The sequence below is a fragment of the Eriocheir sinensis genome, chromosome 56, assembly GCF_024679095.1.
Source record: "Eriocheir sinensis breed Jianghai 21 chromosome 56, ASM2467909v1, whole genome shotgun sequence".
Classification (NCBI taxonomy): domain Eukaryota; kingdom Metazoa; phylum Arthropoda; class Malacostraca; order Decapoda; family Varunidae; genus Eriocheir; species Eriocheir sinensis.
Window position 1 is genome coordinate 2,386,257 of NC_066564.1, and position 20,181 is coordinate 2,406,437.

The following is a 20,181-nucleotide window of genomic DNA, read 5'->3' on the forward strand; positions in this document are numbered from 1 at the left end:
AGCGGGACGAGGGAGGGGAGATCAGACTTATAAACTGGGAGAGGAAGTCGAGAGGGATGGTGTTCGCAGGCGTGCGGGGTTGCCTAAGGCTTCTCCACAGCGACGCTGCCTCAGCAGCCTTTCGGAATATTCAATATGAGGTTAGCGTTGCCATCGCTTGTAAGCCTAACTTAGTGGAGTGCATTATTTTTTTGGCCGTCAGAGGATAAGTGCGATCGCCTGCCCTGCAGCCCTCTCGCGGGGCTCGGCCGTGGCGGCGCAGGGCGGCTGAAGGGCGTGAGAGGCAAGCAAAGGCGACGAGGAGTTATGGAAAATGGTTTTATCGATGATAACGTCACCTGAGGGAAGGACCGGAGTCAACCGCCCTTCCCCTCCGTCCCCTCACTTCATTGTGCCCCAAATCTTGCCTTTTTCTGGAGGCTGGCGGGGATGGTGGGCGGGGTTCCCGATGTTTTCCTTCCAGACGATAATAAATAAAAGTTTTCCCTCTTGGGGGCCTCGGAGCAGCGGTGTCATGGGTGGAGGAGAGGAGGGAGGGAGGGAGGGGACGCAGGAGGGGAGATTAGTGAGGGGAATGGGAGGCGTAGCTGGGGATTAGGAAGATGGCGAGGCGGGAGGAGGTGACGGATAATGTACCGAGTGGGGACACGAGCGCCCCTCTCACGCCAGCTCGCGGAGGATGAATTAGTGGGACAGTGAAGTGCTCCGGCCGGATGCTGCCGCGGCCCCCTTGTGTGTGTGCCGCGCGGTGCCAGGGCAACCCGCAGTGCCATTAATTCCTTTGTACCAAGAGCAGGGAACGTCGCCTTGTGTGCTTTCTTTCCTTTCTTTCTTGAGTCTAAAAAACGTGGCACCGGCGAGGCTCGACGTGAAGTGTGGGTTGCTTGGAGCTGAAATTACTCTTGTATGAATACCGCGGAGGAAAGGAGGAAGAGGAGGAGGTCAAGGAGTGGTGTATTCCTCCCTGCATGCTCCATCTACTTAACACTTTTCATTTTCCTTCTAGTCCTTCTTTTCTTCTCCCCCCTTTCGAGTCCTTCCCTTCATCTCCTTATCCACTTATTAATCGATCCTTCTTATCGTTCCGTGCCTCCGCCGCCGCTGCAGAAGGAAGCACTAACGGAGACTAATGTCGGGCCGGGAGAGTGTTGTGAGGGCGCAGGTTCACCATCGGGGACCTGCCGGGGAGGATTTTTCCGGCCTGGGAGATAAAGCGCAGGCAGTTTCTTCTCAACAATCGACTAAAGAGAACAGATTGGCTCGCTAGGCGCTGCGGCTGTCGAGTTGGCGTTGCCGTTCTCATATATGCCGCGCCACGTCCCCTTCGTTAAGGTAGAGGGCCCGATAAGGCGCCCGTCTATACATTACTTTGCTTTATAATGGACGCGCCAAGTGTGTGCTCACGCCCCGCGATACACACTCGGCCACATGAGACGCACGGTGTCCTACCCTTGAATTTGTCTTGGTTAGATTGTGCTTGTTTGGGGGGGGGGGTAGGGATTGCATAATCATCCTCCGCCTTCTGGCTGTCGTATATTTTTTTTAATTAATAGAGCAATTGCTTTCTTTCCCTTCACGTTATTCTGTTTTTCTTTGTTGTCAGAGATTTATATATTCCTGTTTTCTCTTATCTCTACGCCTCTCCCCATCCCTTCCGACACGAACACATGCACACAAAAAACGAAAAATAAAATGACGTAACAAATATGTACCTTGTGTTTTATCCCGAAAACGAGGCGGCGGGTGGCGGAGGCAGCGGCGGCGGCGGCGGATCGGTGGCAACTCGGGTACACTTCGGGTCAAAAAGACAACAAAAGAGCGCACAACCAGCAATAGGGGGCCGTCTAGTGCACTCTTATCTACCGTACCTGACTAATTTAATTCAGGATTCGATTTGGGTAGGAGGAGAAACAGCGAGATAATAGAAAGGGCAGTGGAAGGTGGTGGTGGTGGTGGTTGAAGGGGTGGCGGTGGTGGAGGTGGTGGTTGAAGGGGTGGCTGTGGTGGAGGTGGTGGTTGAAGGGGTGGCGGTGGTGGAGTATGAATCGCCTTATCAACTTTAGGTTGATGAGAGCTGTTCGTCTTGGGGTTTTAGATAAGGATTTATGTGTCTGACGTGAAGCATGATTAATCGATTAGATAGCGTAATCGGGAGGTGGTACACTTACAACGAAGACGCGCCCATATTCTTGCGTTAGTGGCGTGTGCTAGATTGAAGGGAGTGGTAAGGAGAAACCGTGCGCGGCGGGGGTGTTGTACCTGTGGACCGGCGGTGAGCGTTTCCTGCTGCAGCCCCGTGTGTGCTTGAGGGACGCACGTGCTGAGGCGGGGCCCTACATCGTGAGTGGTGTTTTATCTGCTCCGCTTAACTTCGATGATATTAATGCGCGTGCGTGTGTCCCAGGAGGCGTGACAAAACAAAAGAAACGTGACAAGGAGAGAATAAGGACAAGAGGGTGACGGAGCAGATTAGGTGACCTTGTTCTACGTTTGGTAATCCGTCACCGCTCCCGTGGCAGCGCAGGTATGATCACGAGATAAACAAGCATTAGGACAGATTTCTGACACAACAGGTTCTCTAAACTCCCTTGTCATACACACTGACGGTTCCCTTTTCACTGTTTCCGCTTCCTTAGACAAACCTTCGCACTTAAGTCGGGCAAAACCGGTCCCTGAACCAACACTTGGCGGCCCATAACACAACTGGTCTCTGTGATGGTTGCCGCGCCTGCCGCCTCACGACACCCAGACCCATCACCACCACCACCTCCTTCCCCCCACCACCACCCCAACACACCGGAAGCCCAAACACAAAACACCGTCTCCCACTCACTCACCCACTAACCTCACCTTCCTTCTTCACTTCCCTCCCTCGCTCCTCCGTTTCCCTGAGTACTTCAGTTCCCCCTTTCTCCCTAGCACTTAAAACTGTCCCACTCGAGTTTTGTTTCCCTTTAACATTCTGGTGCGGACTCATCCTTTGTTTATACTTTTTTTTGTTTTGCTATTTTCTACAACCGTATTTATTTTAGTCATACCATCCTGTAGCTTCTGCCGCATTTATTAGAAGTCATCAAACGATCCCTCTCTTTTTTTCCCTTACCCTCCCCCCGCTTCCCATTATCTTCCCCCTCTCCCTTCCTCCCTCCCGCTCTCTCACACGTTCTCCTCACGCCCCGCTCGTGGTTGTAACAGCGGCTGATTTATTGCCCGATGGTGCCGCGACGCCGCCTGACTGGCCTACAGCGGCAGTCTTTTGTGGGCCAGCCTTGAGCCTCCCTCGTAGCCACCAGCCCTGCGTGTGGCCACTCCGGCAGGTGCAGACAGGTAGGCCCACCGGGAAGGTCACGGAAAGATGCGATTTATCGATAGTTTGGTACAAGAGGCTGGAGTTTACAAGAGGTATTGATGGTGGATGGGGAGTGACCTATGAAGGGGAGATCCACCTCACACTGAGACACGGCGGCTTACTGTAGTCCATGTTGTTAATTTAAACGTGTTGAAGAAAATTATATAAAAGGAAATGCCCGTTGCGTCATTTTCCTGCCGATATGTATTGACTATTCTTAACCATGCATTTAGCTTTGGATTTGTCTTAGCAGCGTCAACTGTCAAGAAATAACTTACTATGCTCACAAGGCGTCAGTAACACACGACACCGCGATACTCTCGTTTGTTTAGAGGGCAGTCAAAACATTAGTCTTCCTGACTCTCACACATCGGTATTATTAACTCCCCTTACACTCCGCCTCGTCCATCATCCTCACGTCACAGGGGCGGGAACTCGCTCACCAACAAAGACACGAGCACAGCTTTAAGCGAGCACTTCCTGGCGGTGGTTGCTTAAGGGAACACGTCGTCATTACCGGAACCCAATCACGTATTCATGGGGAGGTAGAGGAGATGTTAATGCGATATCATTTCAGCTAGAGAAGCAATAATGAAGAGATATAGGTCGGTTTTATAAGACACTTTGGCTTCTCACACCAGCTATTTCTAAAGGTCAAAGAGGGGGTCAGTCAGGTTCTAATGAGTGTTTCTTCAGGTTCACGGTACAGAGGAAGGGTCACACTACCACCAGGGCCATAAAACTACCCTTGGAAATGCTCACAACTCCTACGAAAGCTTTGTCAAATATGTGTTCTAGGGCAGCAAAATGTCTGATAATACGACCCATATACACACGTAAAGAAAACAAGGTCGCCTCGTCTATATGATATTTTTTCGCGTGTTCTAAAGGAAGTTAGATATATTTTTTTCGAACCTCTGATCAACATTTTTAGAGTTCTCGGCAACATGGAAATAGGGCCAATACTATGCCGATGTTCAAGAAGAGGGATAACTTATTACTGTCAAAATATCGCCCAGTTGTCTGACGTCCACTGCAGGGAAACCATCCGAGTCTCATATAGCTAGAAATATTCGTGGCCGTTCATAGAAACAATCTCATCAATGGTTCCTGTCATGAGTAAATCGTGACATAATACTTTGTCACGTTACGAAATGGTATACAAAGCAGCATATAGCTAGGAAAATTATGAGTCATGTAATATATTTAGACTTGAGGTAATCATTCGACAAGATATTTCACCAAAAGTTCCTAAGTTAACCAAAAGCCATTGGTATAAGGGTTATTTTCTAGGTTTTTCAAGGCCCGGCTTAGTGAAAGAGTGTAGAAAGCGCTGAGAAAGCAGATTGGGCTGGTGCTTCTGGTGGCGTCTCACAGGGATCAGTCATTGGTCCATTAGTGTTTATGGTTTGCATTAAGCGCTTTGATTGTTGAGAAAAGTGAAATTAACAAGTTTGGTTATGGCGCAAAAATTGGGCGACTTATAAGATCAGACAAAGACTTAGATGTATTGCAGCAGGAGCTAAAGAAACGGCTTGTATATGACTGTTCCATTAAAGGGGCGATGCAGTTCAACATTAACAGATACACCGTGTGTCCAAAGTCTAGGAAAACAAATTCCTCCATAAATAATTACTTATTGAATCAACACGGTTACTGGTCATCGAAACTGTGAAAAGTATTTGGATGTGCGAGAAGGGGTCTGACCTCTGAGCCAGGAATCATTGTATCACCGCTGGGAAACGCGATAGTAGTCTTAGGTTTTATTTATGTAATTGTTAGTAACTGGTGCGCAGAGGTTCCACTTCAATTGTATTTGGCACTGGTTAGACCCCACCTTGATGAAGCCGTTCAGTTTTCGTGCCGTTGTGACAGAAATAACAGTGTCCCGCTAATCAGTAACGAAAAGAATTACCAAAATGATCCGAGGACTTACAAATTTACCGAACAGAGAAATAACAGAGCTTAACATATACCTTTGGAAAGACATAGACCACGAGGTGATTTAAATGATTTTTTTTTTAAATGGGTTAAGAGGGTTGATAAAGGCGTATTAGATAAAGTACTTATACGTAGAACATGTTATGACACTCAGCAATAGATATCAAATGTATAATTAAGTTTTAGTAAGGAGATAGGCGAAGACTGGTTTACACAATAGGGTGATGGATGAGTGGAGCAAAATAAACACGATTGAAAGTTTTTAATGCAGGATAGATAGATTTATTAATGGGAAGGCTGATGTGTAAATCATTCCCAGAACCTCTCATGTGGTGGGCGTATGACCGCTTATAATCTTGTGTTCTTGTGTATTCATCCTCTTCCCCATTCCTCTGTCCTCTACGCCGCCACCCTCCGAGCCTCTGACCCCCTGACCAAACCGGCCTGAGCAACCCGTATCAGCGGACGAAATCAGTGGCGTTCAGACCCGGCAGCCGGACAGGGCACACCTGGCTGCGAGCGGGGTTATGTAGGCAATCCGATACCCCTGTCCGCCGCCCGCCCGGCCCCCGCCTAGCCTCCCCCTCCCCTCCCGCCCTCGCCCGTGTTTGTTTCTTGCTCATTGTCGGGGGCGGTCGTTGTTGTCGTCGCGGCGGCCGGGTATGGGGAGTGATCTTGTTGTGGACGTGACGTGGGAGTGGCTCATCACTGGCGGGGGATATTAAGCCTTCAGATCAGATTTCCTAATGTATATTTTTTTTCCTTTAGTGTTTTTTCATTGAATAGTAATTATTATATTTGTCCAGTTTATATCTACGGATCAAATAGTTAAACAAGTGTCTCACCACTACTGTTTTTAGCTATAACATGTGCTAATACATTGTTGTTTGTACTGCAAGACTAACGCAATCTTCTCTTTGCCGCAGATGGTGCGTGGAGGTTAAGGGCTGTGACTAGTGGAGGCGCCGTGTCCGTGCCGCCATGCCCGGAGAGGAGCGGGGAGAGCCACCTCTGAAGGGATGCCCCCCGGCCCCCCCACACCCTCCCGCTGACCCTCTCGACGCCCCAAGCCACCCCCAACAACAACAAGCCCCCCCGGAAATGAGTCCTGAGGACGCTCCCTCTACCTCCCCCCTGGCGGGCGAGGAGGGCCCCGGACCCCTGCCTCAACAGGGACCCAATGCCACTTCCTCGTCGTCGTCGGCGCCGTCAGCGTCGCCCCCCGCGACGTTCAACCTGACGTGCATGACGTGCCACACACACTTTACGTCGGCGGAGCAGTACACGCGGCATCACTGCGTGGCCTCCTCCGCCTCCCAGGACGCCATGAACGAGTCCTCCAGTGACGTAGAGAAGTTTGATGGCAAAATCGTGTACAACCCCGACGGGTCGGCATACATCATCGACTCGGAAATGAGCGACGACGAGGGCGTGGCGGGGCTGGAGCTGCCGCGGCACGAGGGCTCCATCGTGGACTCCCCGCGACACCCTCTCTCCTCCACTGCCGCCCCCACCATCCCCACCATTGCCAACGCCATATACGTCACCAAGAACCCCGCCTTCTATACCGCCCTATATGGTCAAACCTTCACCTCGCTAATCCAGGAAAACAAAGTTCCTGAAGTTCCCATTGTTCACAACTACAGGGTCTTTACCGTTGGTGATAAAGACAGTGAAAATGAATGTAAAGACAGTGATAGCAAAAATGATAGTTCCAGTGAGAAAACAAAACTTCCATTATTAGACTACTCGCAAGTTCCAATTAAACCTATATTGATGTGTTTTGTATGTAAGTTGTCTTTTGGATATGTTAGATCTTTTATGGCCCATGCGATGGGCGACCATAGTGTAGTGCTCCTGGATGAGGAGAGAGAACTGCTGGCGGCCAAGAACGCCTCCGCCATCATCCAGTGCGCGGGTCGGGAGAAGGAGCCGCGAGTGTCGTTCCTAGAGCCAGTGACGCCCCCCGGTGCCAGCAGCGGCAGCGGCAGTGCAAATAACTGCGGCAGCAGCAGCGGCACCCAACAAGGGGGCGCCCTGGCCACCCTGCTGCCCTCCGGGGCCCCCAGCGGCACCTCCCCCAGCCCGCAGCCCTCACCCGAGAAGGCTACGCACAACAACGACGCCCACCACGACACTGCTGAGAACGATCGTAAAATGTCTGACTTTTATGATCTCGTCCGCCGACAACAGGAACATCAGCAGCAACAGCAGCAGCAGCAACAACAACAGCAGCAGCAGCAACAACAACAGCAACAGCAACAACAGCAGCTTCAACAACAACAGCAGCAACAACAACAACAACAACAACAGCAGCAGCACCATCAACACCAGCCGCCTCATATTCCACCACCACAGCAGCGGCCCGACCACTTCGCGACCCCCCACCCCGCGGCTGCACGCACACCAGACATCAGTCGCAAGTCGCCCATCTCTGTGCTTGGCGCCAACGGGCGGGCATCCGTGTCCCCTGTGACGTCCATGTCACCCACGAGTTTCTCTCCCCTGCAATCCCCAGTTGCCCAGCTCACCGGCACCGTCATTGGCGCCTGCCCGGAGCACATGAACGGGCGGCCGCAGGGGGTCAGCTGTGACAAGTGTGACATGATCCTGCAACAGTCTCGCCAGCTGAGTGGGCAGATGGCCTTCATGCACTCCCGAAACTCCTGCAAGACTCTGAAGTGTCCTAAGTGCAACTGGCACTACAAGTATCAGGAGACGCTGGAAATCCACATGAAGGAGAAACACCCGGAGAACGAGTCCACCTGCATCTACTGCCTCACCAACCAGGCCCACCCCCGCCTCGCCCGCGGGGAGACGTACACCTGTGGCTACAAGCCGTACCGCTGCGAGGTGTGTAACTACTCCACCACCACCAAAGGCAACCTTTCCATACATATGCAGAGCGACAAACATCTCAACAACATGCAGGAGCTGCAGAATGGCGGGATGCCGAACATGGATGCCTCGCAAGCGTTGACGTCTCAGCAGCAGAGTCCTTCGGGGAGTATCTACTCGGCGCCCAAGACGCCCACGCCGTCGACCACCCCGGCACCCCCACAGCAACAAAAGCCTAAGCCTGTCTGGCGATGCGACGTCTGCAACTACGAGACAAACGTTGCCCGGAACCTCCGAATCCACATGACCAGTGAGAAGCACACCCACAACATGATGGTGCTGCAGCAGAACGTCAAGCACATGCAGCAGCTGAGCGCATTGCAGGGCAGCGGAGGCGGGGCTGGAAATCAGCTGGACCCGATGGCTCTGCTCCAGTACGCCGGCAACCCAGCTGCCGCGGCCATGATGGCGAGTATGGGTGTAGGGGAGAAACCTCCCCTCCCGGAGGCAGCCATTGCTGATCTAGCTTACAATCAAGCCCTCCTTATTCAAATGATGTCCGGGGGCCAGATGCCGCCAGGAATCATGGGTCCAGGGGGACCCATGGGCCCCGCAAGTCACCATGGACCCGGCGGGCCTGGCGGAGACCACCCCGGACCGCACTTTGACATGGGCCTCAACCCTGAGTCCCTGGAGCCACCCCCGGAGCCTGTGCCGCCCAACCCGCGCCACGCCTTCACCTGCTGCGTGTGCTCAGTCTTCTCCACCGACTCCCTGGACCAGCTCAACATGCACCTCCAGTTTGATCGTTCCAAGGTAAACGAAAACGAGGTCTTGCTCGTCGTGGCGGGAAATTACATATGCAAGTTGTGCTCGTACAAGACCAACCTAAAGGCTAACTTTCAGCTGCACTGCAAAACAGACAAGCACTTACAGAAATTGCAACACGTCAATCACATTCTGGAAGGCGGGCCGCGCAACGAGTGGAAGCTGAAGTTTCTGTCCAACACAACGCCCATGCACGTGCGCTGCAACCTGTGCGAATACTACACCAACAGCGTCCACAAGCTGCAGCTGCACGCCGCGCACCAGCGGCACGAGGTGCTCAACGTGCTCTTCCGCCACCTGTGCATGACGGAGCAGAGCATCATGGACGACCGGCGGGTGTACTCCTGCACGCTCTGCAGCTTCACCACACGCGCCAAGCTGCAAATGCTGCACCACATACGTTCCATGCGCCACCTGCAGATGGAACAGCTGCACCAGATCCAGCGGCACGCGGAGGGCAAGGCGGGCACCCAGCAGGACATCGGCGACATTTTCAAAGTTGAGGAAGCAGAGGAGGAAGGACGTCACACGCCACCTGGTGAGTTTGTTACACTTGTTTTTGTCCAAAGAAAGGCGAGAGGAGGTTGTCGCGCGTCACGTCACGGTGAAGTCTATTGCTTGGTGTCCTTTGTCAAGAATCAAGTAATTCTGGTATAGCATGGAAAATATTCTTCAACATCAAAAGTTGCCATATGCAGATATAAAACTTTGTCAAGTTAACCACATGATGCTGGCGCTGCGCTGCCCTCCCACAGTCTTTCTTGTATTGCGTTGTGTTATTCAGACTATAGCCGGTTTTCCTCTTGTGTGTATGATTATCCATTAAGGCATGAGTCATGTGTTGATGCAAAATCTCAACAAAAGCAAGGAATAATCGGTCGTTATTCTGCCGGTTTAATTTACCTAATATATCAAGAGGCACTTCCAGATTCACTATAAAAGAGGGGCTGGAAGTAGAGCAACAACAATACTTCCTTGTAGGGAGGCAGGAATTTATATAGAGAGAGCAAAATGGCGAATAGAGGAGGAATAGACACGTGGTTGGTCTCAGAGTGTCAGCAGGGCTACGATGACAGGCTAGCAGACTCTCTACAGACAGCGGTGCGCCTTTCGCCTTGCTTTTCTTATTGTAGGAGAGCTGAGCGATGGGAGAGCCGGTACCTCCTTATTTATGGGTCCTTAGAGTGCCAAGGTGATGTGTGTGTGTGTGTGTGTGTGTGTGTGTGTGTGTGTGTGTGTGTGCTGGAGTTCATGGGGGAGGAGTTGAGGATGAATGGGAAGACGATAAGGCGTGAACTTCTTAACCCAACTCGTCAGGGTCAGGCGAGGGAGACGAAGATCAATGCGGAGTGACCACCTGCCTCTCACACACACACACACACACACACACACACACACATGCAGACACTAAGAGCAAAGTATAAAGAACAATAAAAAAAGATTAACAACAAAAAACAATAACAACAATCAAAGCACCACCACCACCACTTACTGCTGCCTCAATTCACCGAAGAACTCTCATGCCTTCTGACGTGTACTCAGCTTTACACTTTAATTTTGCTTCCTGATCATTAATATTTTGTCTTGCCGAGGTGAGGGTTTGTGCTACGTGTCGATATGTTGGTATTGTTTAACGTCTCCGTGTGTGAGTGTGTGTGTGAGTGTGTGTGTGTTCGTGTGTGCTCATAAAAATTCAAGGCACGTCTAAGCCAATAGCCATAAAAAATCACATCCCCAACTCATACATTTTTCATCAATTACTCATCACAATAAGGCGAAATGGAAACACAAATACACGCCGCCGGGAATAAAAACGGAGAAATATTTGCCACGATTTTTCTCAGGCGCACGAAAACCAAACAGACGAAGCGATGCCTTGTGCCGCCTCGTCCTGGACCCTCACCATAGGCTACTCTGAGACTATCGATCACTCCAATACGTTTCGTGCTGTCTGCTTACCTTCCTCCCTTCTCCCTCTCTCCCTACCTCCCACTCCTCTGTCCTATCCTCCCCACCTTCGTCCTCCCTTCCTGCCTGAGCACCCCTATAACCCTCCTCCTTCTACTCTCCTCCTCCTCTTCCTCTTCCTCCTCTTCTTCACCCGTGACGCGACTCGGCTGGTCACGGTCGACTTAATATTAATATCTCGCCTCTGATTCATGACGCGGGACGAATAAACGCTACTTTTTGGCCTTCGGTTGTGCTCTCAGCCTCTTGTTATTGTTCCTTATTTTGTTCCTTTGTATATTCTCAGTCTTGTCAATATTTTTTTCTTTTTCTCTTTTTTTATTGCTTTACTTCTCTCTGTCTTTTATTATTTGTCTCTTTTTTTAGTTAACAATTCAGTGTTCTTCAGTTTTGCTTTGTGTTGCTCCTGTTTTTTATTCCTTTTTCTTCCTTTGTTTTTCTCTGGGTTGTTTTGTTTCGGATGATAAACTCCGGATGATGATTGTTATGGTAGTCGCCACTTTTCCTTTGTGCAGGTATTTCCTCTCACATCGACACATCACTTCCAACACACACGGCAGCATTCCTATAACATCAGAAACAACAGCAAGGAAATCATAACAAAGCTTCCAGAAATGCTGTAGCGATGACCGGCCGCCCCCACTCTCTCTCCAGTCCCCCCTCACCCCACTCCTGCCTTCGGTCCAAAACTCCTGCTGCAGTAATTTAATTAATGTGCCGGCCGGGAAAGCCTCGGCGGGCCGGATACGAGAGCAACAAAAGCCCGTAATTATCTAAAAAGAGGAAACGGGCGGCGGTCACAGAAGGCGAGGCGATGGACACGAGTTGGCGAGAGGGATGAAAGTCGCAAAGGGAAGGGGAGGAGGAGACACACACAGAGAGAGAGAGAGAGAGAGAGAGAGAGAGAGAGAGAGAGAGAGAGAGGGAGAGGGAGAGAGTATATCGCTGCTGTAAAAACCACTGTCGTCGCTGCTGTGTGTGGGTTCCCGCCTCATGTGGAAGGAACAGCACTAAGTTTTCACGGGGAGTAATTTAGCTGTTGGCACGTGGCAATTATCCGCCGCCGGTAAAAAGGACACCAATACGAATAGCTGGCGTGCAAGACAGGAGGGCCAGGTGCCACCGCTGACTAATTAATGGCCACAGTTGGAAGGTGTAAAAGAACTCGATAAATAATCAATGTCCGTCAATAATTTAGAGCCGCAGGTTGAGGAGCCGCGAGGTGGCCATTCATTAAAGAACATGGTAATTAGTGGCCGCGGAATAATTAACGAAGGGGAGCTGTCGGAGGGGAGGGCGAAGGGAAGGGGCCGTGCGGGGGAGGGGAGGGAAGGGCGAGAAAAACTTTTTGTTGGGATTACGAAGCTGTCAGTCTTATTTTTCTTTCTCTACTGATCGGCCAGCATGACTTTGCCGCTGGAGACCAAAGAAAAATAATATAAAAATTGACAGATTAATAAAAAAACGGGATTCTTAACCATTCTTTCAATTTCTTCTTTATTTTAGTGTATTCTTAAAGATTTCATATGATCTCGATTTTGTTTATAAGATAGTGTTTCTTTTCCTTTCTTGTGTCGACGCCAATGTTCCAAGAAACTTTTTACTTAATTGTTTCACGCTTTACTTTTTCCTCATTGTTTTCTTTATTGGATATCTGTTATTTTTTTTCTTATCTCAACACAGGCACGTCACAATATTCTTTGGCATTTCCTTCATTCTGATCTGATTGGAGCAACGACGCACTGGTGATGTTGTAATTATTTGCAGTGCACTTGAGAGAGAGAGAGAGAGAGAGAGAGAGAGAGAGAGAGAGAGAGAGAGAGAGAGTAAACATGTCGGCGACGGTCACCCTTTCCCCGAAGCTGACTCATCGCTGCCTTAATGTTCGGAAGCTGTTGGTAATTTGGTCCAGGAGGAGAGGAGAGGGAGAGTCTTTTCCTCCTCCATCTCCTCCTCCTCCTCTTCCTCCTCCTTCTTCTTTTGCTTCACCTTCTTTGCCTCCTCGTCTTCGTCCTCCTGAAGTCGCCACGTTTCGAGTCATTAGCTAACCACAAGGCTGATGAGCAAACACTGGCTGGTTGGTGTTTGTTGTGCTAGGTCCTTACGGCTTGGGTCCTGTTGACTTAGAAATTGTCGTTTAGCTTCACATTAGCCCCCCTCCCCCCCTCTTCCTCGTGTGCTCCCCCTTTCCCCCTTCCCATCCCTCCGCTTTCCCCTTCCCTCCCCTTCCTTGTTCTCTTACTACGTCCTCCTTCTTCTGTGTACTCCCCCTCCCTCCTGTCCCCCCTTTCACCTTCCCTCCCCTTCCTTGTTCTCCTACCGCGTCCTCCTCCTCCTGAGTACTCCTCCTCCTCCTTCTCTGCAGTCTCATCTTCCACTTCATTTTTTCCTTGTTCTTCGTTTCTTTTTATTTTTTTTCTCGTTTTCATTATCGTTGGTTTTTAGGTGACTGTTTTTTCAGTTGTATTTTTTTGTGGCTTGTGATTCTCTTTTTTGTGTATTTTTTGTTACTTTTTTTTGTTTCCCATCGTCGTTTGCTCTGTATTTTTCTCCTCTTTTTTTCATAATCGTTGCTTTTTTGCGGTGAATTGCTGTTGTATTTGTTTTGTTTTTCCCTTGTTTGTGTTTCTTGTTTTTCTTTTTTTGTTGTTGTTTATGTTTGTTGTCCTTGATTTAGTGAGCCTCTTCTTTCTTCTTACTTCATTTTTTCCTTATTCTTCATCTCATTTTCTATTCCCTTCTACTCTCTTCTTCTATTCTATTCTTCGTCTCTTGTTTCTCTTTTTTCATAATCGCTACTTTTTTCTGTGACTTTTGTTCTTTAGTATTTTCTTTCTTTTACTCATGTGTGTTTTTTTGTTTTGTTTTTTCTTCTTGTTTTTGTTTTCTTGTTTGTTTATCTTTATTTAGTGAGTGTCGGCATCTTCGCGTTACCTGCCTCGCCTCCTCGCTTCGCCTCGCTCACGTTGCTTTGTCGTAATTTTCTCCGATGCGCTCCTTCACACAAATGTTTGAGCGCACGCGTAAACACACACACACACCAACACACACACACACACACACACACACACACACACACACACACACACACACACACACACACACACACACACACACACACACACACACACACACACACACACACACACACCTTCGTCTGCATACACCATTCCTTCCCTCTCTTTCTTTCTCCCTTCTTCTCTTTCTTTTTTATTCATTACCTTACCTTTCCTTAATGACACAGTTGCTTCTTATACCTGCGCAAGCAAGTGAGGAGAAACACAATCAAGCACTCCGCCCCGATGATGCGCCTTGTAATCACGGAATCCATTAAAAAAAATGTGTTGTGTTCTGTTGTGATGTGGCCTTTCAAACACTGATGAAATGTCACATTATAATTGTTATTCTTTTTTTTCTTTCTTTCTCTCCCTCTTTCTCGGTAAAGGTCGACATAATTATCTAGACCTGAAGCTGAGACCACACCAAGTCCGAGTAGTTGAGAATTACTATTATGTTGATTACACGACGAGTAGAGACGGAGATGAGGAGGAGGAGGAGGACTAGGAGGAAGAGGAAGCAATAGGCAAGAGGAGTGGGGGTATATAGGCTTGATTAATGAGGAAGGAGAGAGGAGAGGGGAGGAAAGGGGTGAGAAAGGAAGGGAAGGGAATGGGAGAGAGGCACAGCGCAGGCAAACTTGGTCACAGAATTCCCAATCAGATGTAATTACTCTACGTTTAAGCCTTTCCCTCCGCCTGGCGTGGTGTGGGTGGCGGCGGCGTGTGGGAGGGGGGACGGAGTGGCCGAGTAATCACACACCGCAGCAGTGAATGTTTGGGGAAGTGAATACCGACGAGAGTGTTGCAATTTCCCGTTCCTACCATCAGCATTTTTTTCTTTTTACTCGTGATGTCGCCGAGTTGTTGTTTTTCTTTATTTTCATTGTGGTGTCGAGCCCCTGACCTCTCCTCCCTACGGTATGTCTCTCTCCCTCACTCTCTCCATCACATCCTCCCCCCCTACCCTGGTACTCCCTCAGTCAGCGCCGTGAAGCGAATGCCGTTTGATTGTTTCCTTAACTAGCTGGGCCTTGCGGTCTGAGCAGGGAATTAGGGGCATGAGAAAGGTGTCGGATTCTATGTACTTCCCAGCCATTGATCGTCGATTGTTCGCGCCACAGCCTCGAGCAACTCACAATTCTCACCCTAATGGCCGTGGAGCGTAAGGGCTGTTGGATGAGATGAATTAAAGAGAAAAATCATCTTATGGGCTGAAGCAATTTGGAGTGCTCGGTAGGCAGTTTAATGACAGCAAGAGGCAATTAGCTGGAGACATTGATCAGAAGGTAGTAAAGGTTCCCCCCTCGACAACCCTTCGTCTATGATCGTCAGGGGAAGGAAAGGTGGCGAGGTGATACACAGTGGAGCTCGTCTTTTCTCTTCTTTTTTTCTTTTTCTTCTTTTCCCTTTGTATTGCTTCCTGGTAGTTCCGTGGTGGCTCTGTGGTGGTGGTGGTGGTGGTTGTGGTTCTCCCTTTCCCATCTTGCCCTCTTTTCTCTCGCTTTCTCTCCTCTCCTTCCCTTTCAATTTCCTCCCTTTCTTCTTTCTCGTCTAAGTCATTCTCTTCACTTTTATTGTTTTGTGAAGTTCACGTTTTCACGGCGGTATTATTCAACAAACACCCGATTTTTATGTGGAGAGAGAGAGAGAGAGAGAGAGAGAGAGAGAGAGAGAGAGAGAGAGAGAGAGGAATTGATCTGTTTCTTTGATGCTCTTGTTATCATCTTCGTTATGATAAAAGGATCGGCTTCCAAGGACGTTCTCTCCATCTCTTACTTACCCGCGTGAGTGTGTCCGTGTGGTGAGTGAATGATTACACGAATACTGGGAAGGTAATCAACGTAGACAGTTAAAAGTGAGATGAAACCAGGAGGAGAGAAATAGAAAGTAATATAAGGGAAAACATTACATACTTTACTCTAAGAACAACCTTTGATTAGTTGAAGATTTAAAAAGGTAAAGATGTGCTGCAGAAATATATGATTACAAAAGGTTTTCAAAAGGGAAGCAATCTTTTACTGGATAATTAACTGCAATCCCTCAATATCATGCAAGCAGGAAATGGACACAAAAAAAACGTCTACCACTCAGCTGGACGCTTATCCCGCCGTCCGCCCAGCTGAAGGTTAGCTTGTCAGTCAGAGACACTAATTGGTAAACTTACTTTCCACGTTAAATATTTCTGAGACCGGTACTCGGTGCTTACGGAGTGACCTTTCCATATTACATGTTGCCCTCCCCTCTCCTCCACCTCCTACTCCTCCCTCCTCGCCCTTACTCCACATCCACCCCTTCACCTTTTCCGATGCACTGATTACACAGGGAAGGGGTTAGCATTGGTAGTTGGAAGGAAGCGTTTAGAATTCTATATCACAGTGGATGCAGAGAGGCAGACAAGGGCGGGGTCAGGTCATGTGGGCATCTGAGGGGGTCGGGTGTTACAAGCTCCTCTCCGCCCCGCCGCACATTCACGTTCATAATGGTCCAGTCCACACTTCGTTACGTTGCCGGAGAGATAAAACTTGGCATTCACCGCGCTGCCCATGTCAAGGAAGTCTATTATGAGCACTTAAACTCCTCCCTTACGTAAGCAGATAGATGCAAAGAGGTGGAATTGGTCCAAATTAGTGGTGATTAGAACCTCTATGGCTCCCCGTGTGTCCTTGCCCCGGGGTACGGATTTTTTTTTTTAATCTTTCCTTTTACTGTTTTTTTTTTCTTTCTCCTGTGGCACCGCGTCGCAGGCCAGGTCGTGCCCGCATACCACCGACCTGAATCATGCCATCATCTTGCCCAAGTCTGCAATTATCGAATCATTCCACTGTATTACCACCGACTCCACAATTGGCTTAATCCTATGTCACCACCACCACCACCACCACCACCGACCCCTGTACCACCACCTCCACCACCTCTACCACTATCACTGGCACTAGCAACATCACTCTTCTCCTCATCCTCCACCACTACACCACTTCGAAACAAGGTCATACACACACACACACACACACACACACACACACACACACACACACACACACACACACACACACACACACACACACACACACACACACACACACACCTCCCTCCCCTCCTCCCCCCGCCCCTTACACTACCAGCATGAAGGGGACGGGACGGGGCTGGCCAGGCTCCGCGTCACGCCCTCATTTCTCATAGTTGTGAGGTGGGTGCGGGTCCTCCCGGTCTGATCTCATTACCACTCATTAGGAGAGATTACTGGCTGCCCGTCCACCTCCCACCGCTGCTACCTCCTCCTCCTCCTCCTCCTCCTCTTCCTCTTCTTTTTCCTCCTCCTCCTCTTCTTCCTCAGGTGTCTTTGTTATAGGTTTTTGTTCATTCCTGCTTCTCTTCTCTTTCTGCTTTAATCTGCTTTCACAGTGATTCCTTCTCCTCTTCTTCCTCCTCTTTTCGTCTTTTCCTCCTCCTTCTTTTACTTTATGCTTCTTTATTTATCTTTATCAGTCATCACCATCATTATCCTCATCGTCATTATCATCAGCATCATCATTATCAGCATCATTAACCTGCCGCCGCCACCACCACCACCATCATCATCATCGCCTCATATCACAGTCATTATCACCGGGTAACCTGTATCTCTTTTTTATTTTTTTGCCCTCGCCTCTCCTCCCGCGGCCATTAGTGCTCTTCACATTAATTTTATTCCTGTCGTTCTGGATTTTGCTGTAATTAAGCGGTGCCTCTCGCTCCTCCTGCTGCCCCTGCTACCGCTGCCGCTCCTGCTCCTGCTTAGCGGCGGGGGAGCGAGCGGCGGCCACCACGGATGTCCTGTCATTGGGCCACCGCCGCCCTGACCACCACGAGGCGCCTCTTTCACACCTCCTGGCGCCTCGCTAACCCTGGGGGGCGGGGGAATAGAGGAGGGAGGGGGGGGGGGAATTCCTTTACGCCTTGTCTTGCCTTGTGTATTCGTTGTTTATATATACTTTCATTTCTTTTTCTTTTTTTTTCTTTTTTTTTTTGTTCATCTTCCTGATTCTCCTTCCTACATCTTTTCCTCCATCTTTTCCTGTCCTGTACTCCTCCTCCTCCTCCTCCTCCATTCCACTACTACTAAACAAATCTGACCTTCTCGACCCTACGGCTGCCAGCACCAGCGGTAGCAGCAGAAACGATAAGGCGCTCCCCCTCCCCCTCCTCCTCCTCCTCCTCCTCCTCCTCCTCCTCCTCTTCTTCCCTCTTGGCCTTCCTCTAGCCATCTTTTCTTCCTGTTTCTCTATTAACCCATTCCGTCTGTCTCTTTTTTTTTTTTTCGTACCGTCTTTTCTCATTGAATTTCGTTTTTCTAATCCTTCTTTTTTATACTGTTCTATTTTTCCCTCACTTTTCTTTTTGACTTCTCTTTCTCCTCTTTTTCATTTACTCCGCCATCATGATTCGTCTCTTTTTCTCCTCTTTTCCTTCTAAATCCTTTTTCGTTTCATTACCATTACTCACAATCCTCCTCCTCCTCCTTATCATCATCATCATCATCATCACCATCATCGTCTTCCACTACCACCTCCTCATCCCTTCTTCCCTTCACAGTGACCGCCTAAAGTCTTTGTGTGCTCTTTTCCTCTCCTTTCTTACTCTCCACCCTCTTCCTCTCTCCACTCCACTCCTTCCCCTGGCCCTCCCCTCTCCCTCTGCTGACAACTCCTTATCTCCAGCAGCCAGAGAAGCTTCAGCCACTAATTTAGACTCTGGGCCCAAGTCCTTCCAGCGATTAAACCCACCAAGGACATATCACTTAATATCCTCATGATTACAATTGCCCAAATCGTCCGTGGTGGCGCCGGTCCGCTCCCTCCCTCCCTCCCTCTCTCCTTCCCTCCCTTCCTCTGTCCCTCTCTCTCTCTCTCCACCTCTTTCTCCCTCTCCCTTTCTCTCCCGACCTCCATGCGAGTGCCTTCTTTCGCCTTCTGCCTTTGCCTGTTGTCGCGTTTCATTCTATATTCTTAAATTTTTCGCTTGGTGTGTAACGGCTAGCGAGTGGGAGAGACGCTGTGTCTGGCCCGCGGGATAACGCTGCGTGTCGACTCCGCTTCTTTATGTTATTATCCCTGTACCTGATCCTCCCGGTGACGACGAGGACGTGGCCCCCTCCTCCTCCTCCTCCTCTTTGTCTTCCTCCTCCTCCTCCTCCTCCTACTCCTCCTTCTCCCAGCTGATTCTGTTGGGTAATTGGAGTGATACTTGAGACTTGGTGCTTCAGACTGTACCTTATGTCGTATTAGAGGGTCGTTTACCAGCAGCGCTTCGTTAGGTTACTCCGCGGCCTCGATTCCTGTCCCCAGCGAGACCGGCGGTGGCCAGACACACACACTGCTAGCGAGAATGTCAAAATGTTTCTTCTTCGTATATATGGAGCAGTAAGTAGCGGGCTTTTTTTTTCATTATTTTTTTTTTACGCCCTTGCACTGTCTCCTCTGCTGTAAAAAACAAATATTGGTGATTTTACGACATATCAGCTAACAGGATCATTGTTTTTCTTCATATGATTATAACTCGGCTACCAAAAAAAAATTACTTTGGATATGGTTGAGGTGAATGATTGGTTGCCCTGTAAAGTTTAGGTATGGACCAAGGTTTATATGGTTTCTTCAAGGGTCTCATTTTCTTAGAGGAGTTCAAGGGTGTGGCCGTTGGGGGGGAGGAAGGGGGGAGGGGGGGCGCTGGGAGGCAAGTAAAGGTGTTCCGGCGTGAACTTAGGGCGTGGGGAGTGCGTTGCTATGGCCTCCCCGCGGCGGTGTTATTGTTGTGACTTCCGACGCCAAGATTTTTTTTTTTTTTTATCACTGGCTTCGGTAAACTTCATATGCGATTAGTGAACTTTTGATACGCACCTTGATTCACTGGCGGAGAGTTTTTTTTATGTTTTAAGAATATACATGTTCACTTGGACGATCTCAATGGTGGCTTTTGAGATTAGGAGGTTCGTCCCCCTTCCTCCCCTTCTTTTTGTGGTTATTTATAGCCGGGAAGGGTTTGGAGGCGCCTTTGTGGTCCCCCGATTGGCCGTGACGGGTTGATGAGCGTCCACTCCGGCTCGACCTCCCCCATGTTGCGCCACCCACCCGCCCATCCATCCACCCTTCCATCCACCCACCCACCCAGCCCGCCGCAGCGCCACCACCAGCGCCGCCCCCACGCCGCCGCCACTCCCGCCCA

The 20,181-nt window shown here is 49.5% G+C and overlaps 1 protein-coding gene across 3 annotated transcripts in view; it reads left to right on the forward strand.

Annotated features, from left to right (window-relative positions):
* LOC126984165 (zinc finger homeobox protein 3-like) overlaps positions 1 to 20,181 on the forward strand; it is a 46,778-nt gene that overhangs the window by 15,417 nt on the left and 11,180 nt on the right. For all 3 annotated transcript variants that reach the window (XM_050837575.1, XM_050837576.1, XM_050837577.1), the window contains exon 2: positions 6,217 to 9,494. In XM_050837575.1, coding sequence (XP_050693532.1) covers positions 6,272 to 9,494 — 3,223 coding nt within the window. In that variant the 5' untranslated portion in view covers positions 6,217 to 6,271. The remainder of the gene's footprint in view (positions 1 to 6,216; positions 9,495 to 20,181) is intronic.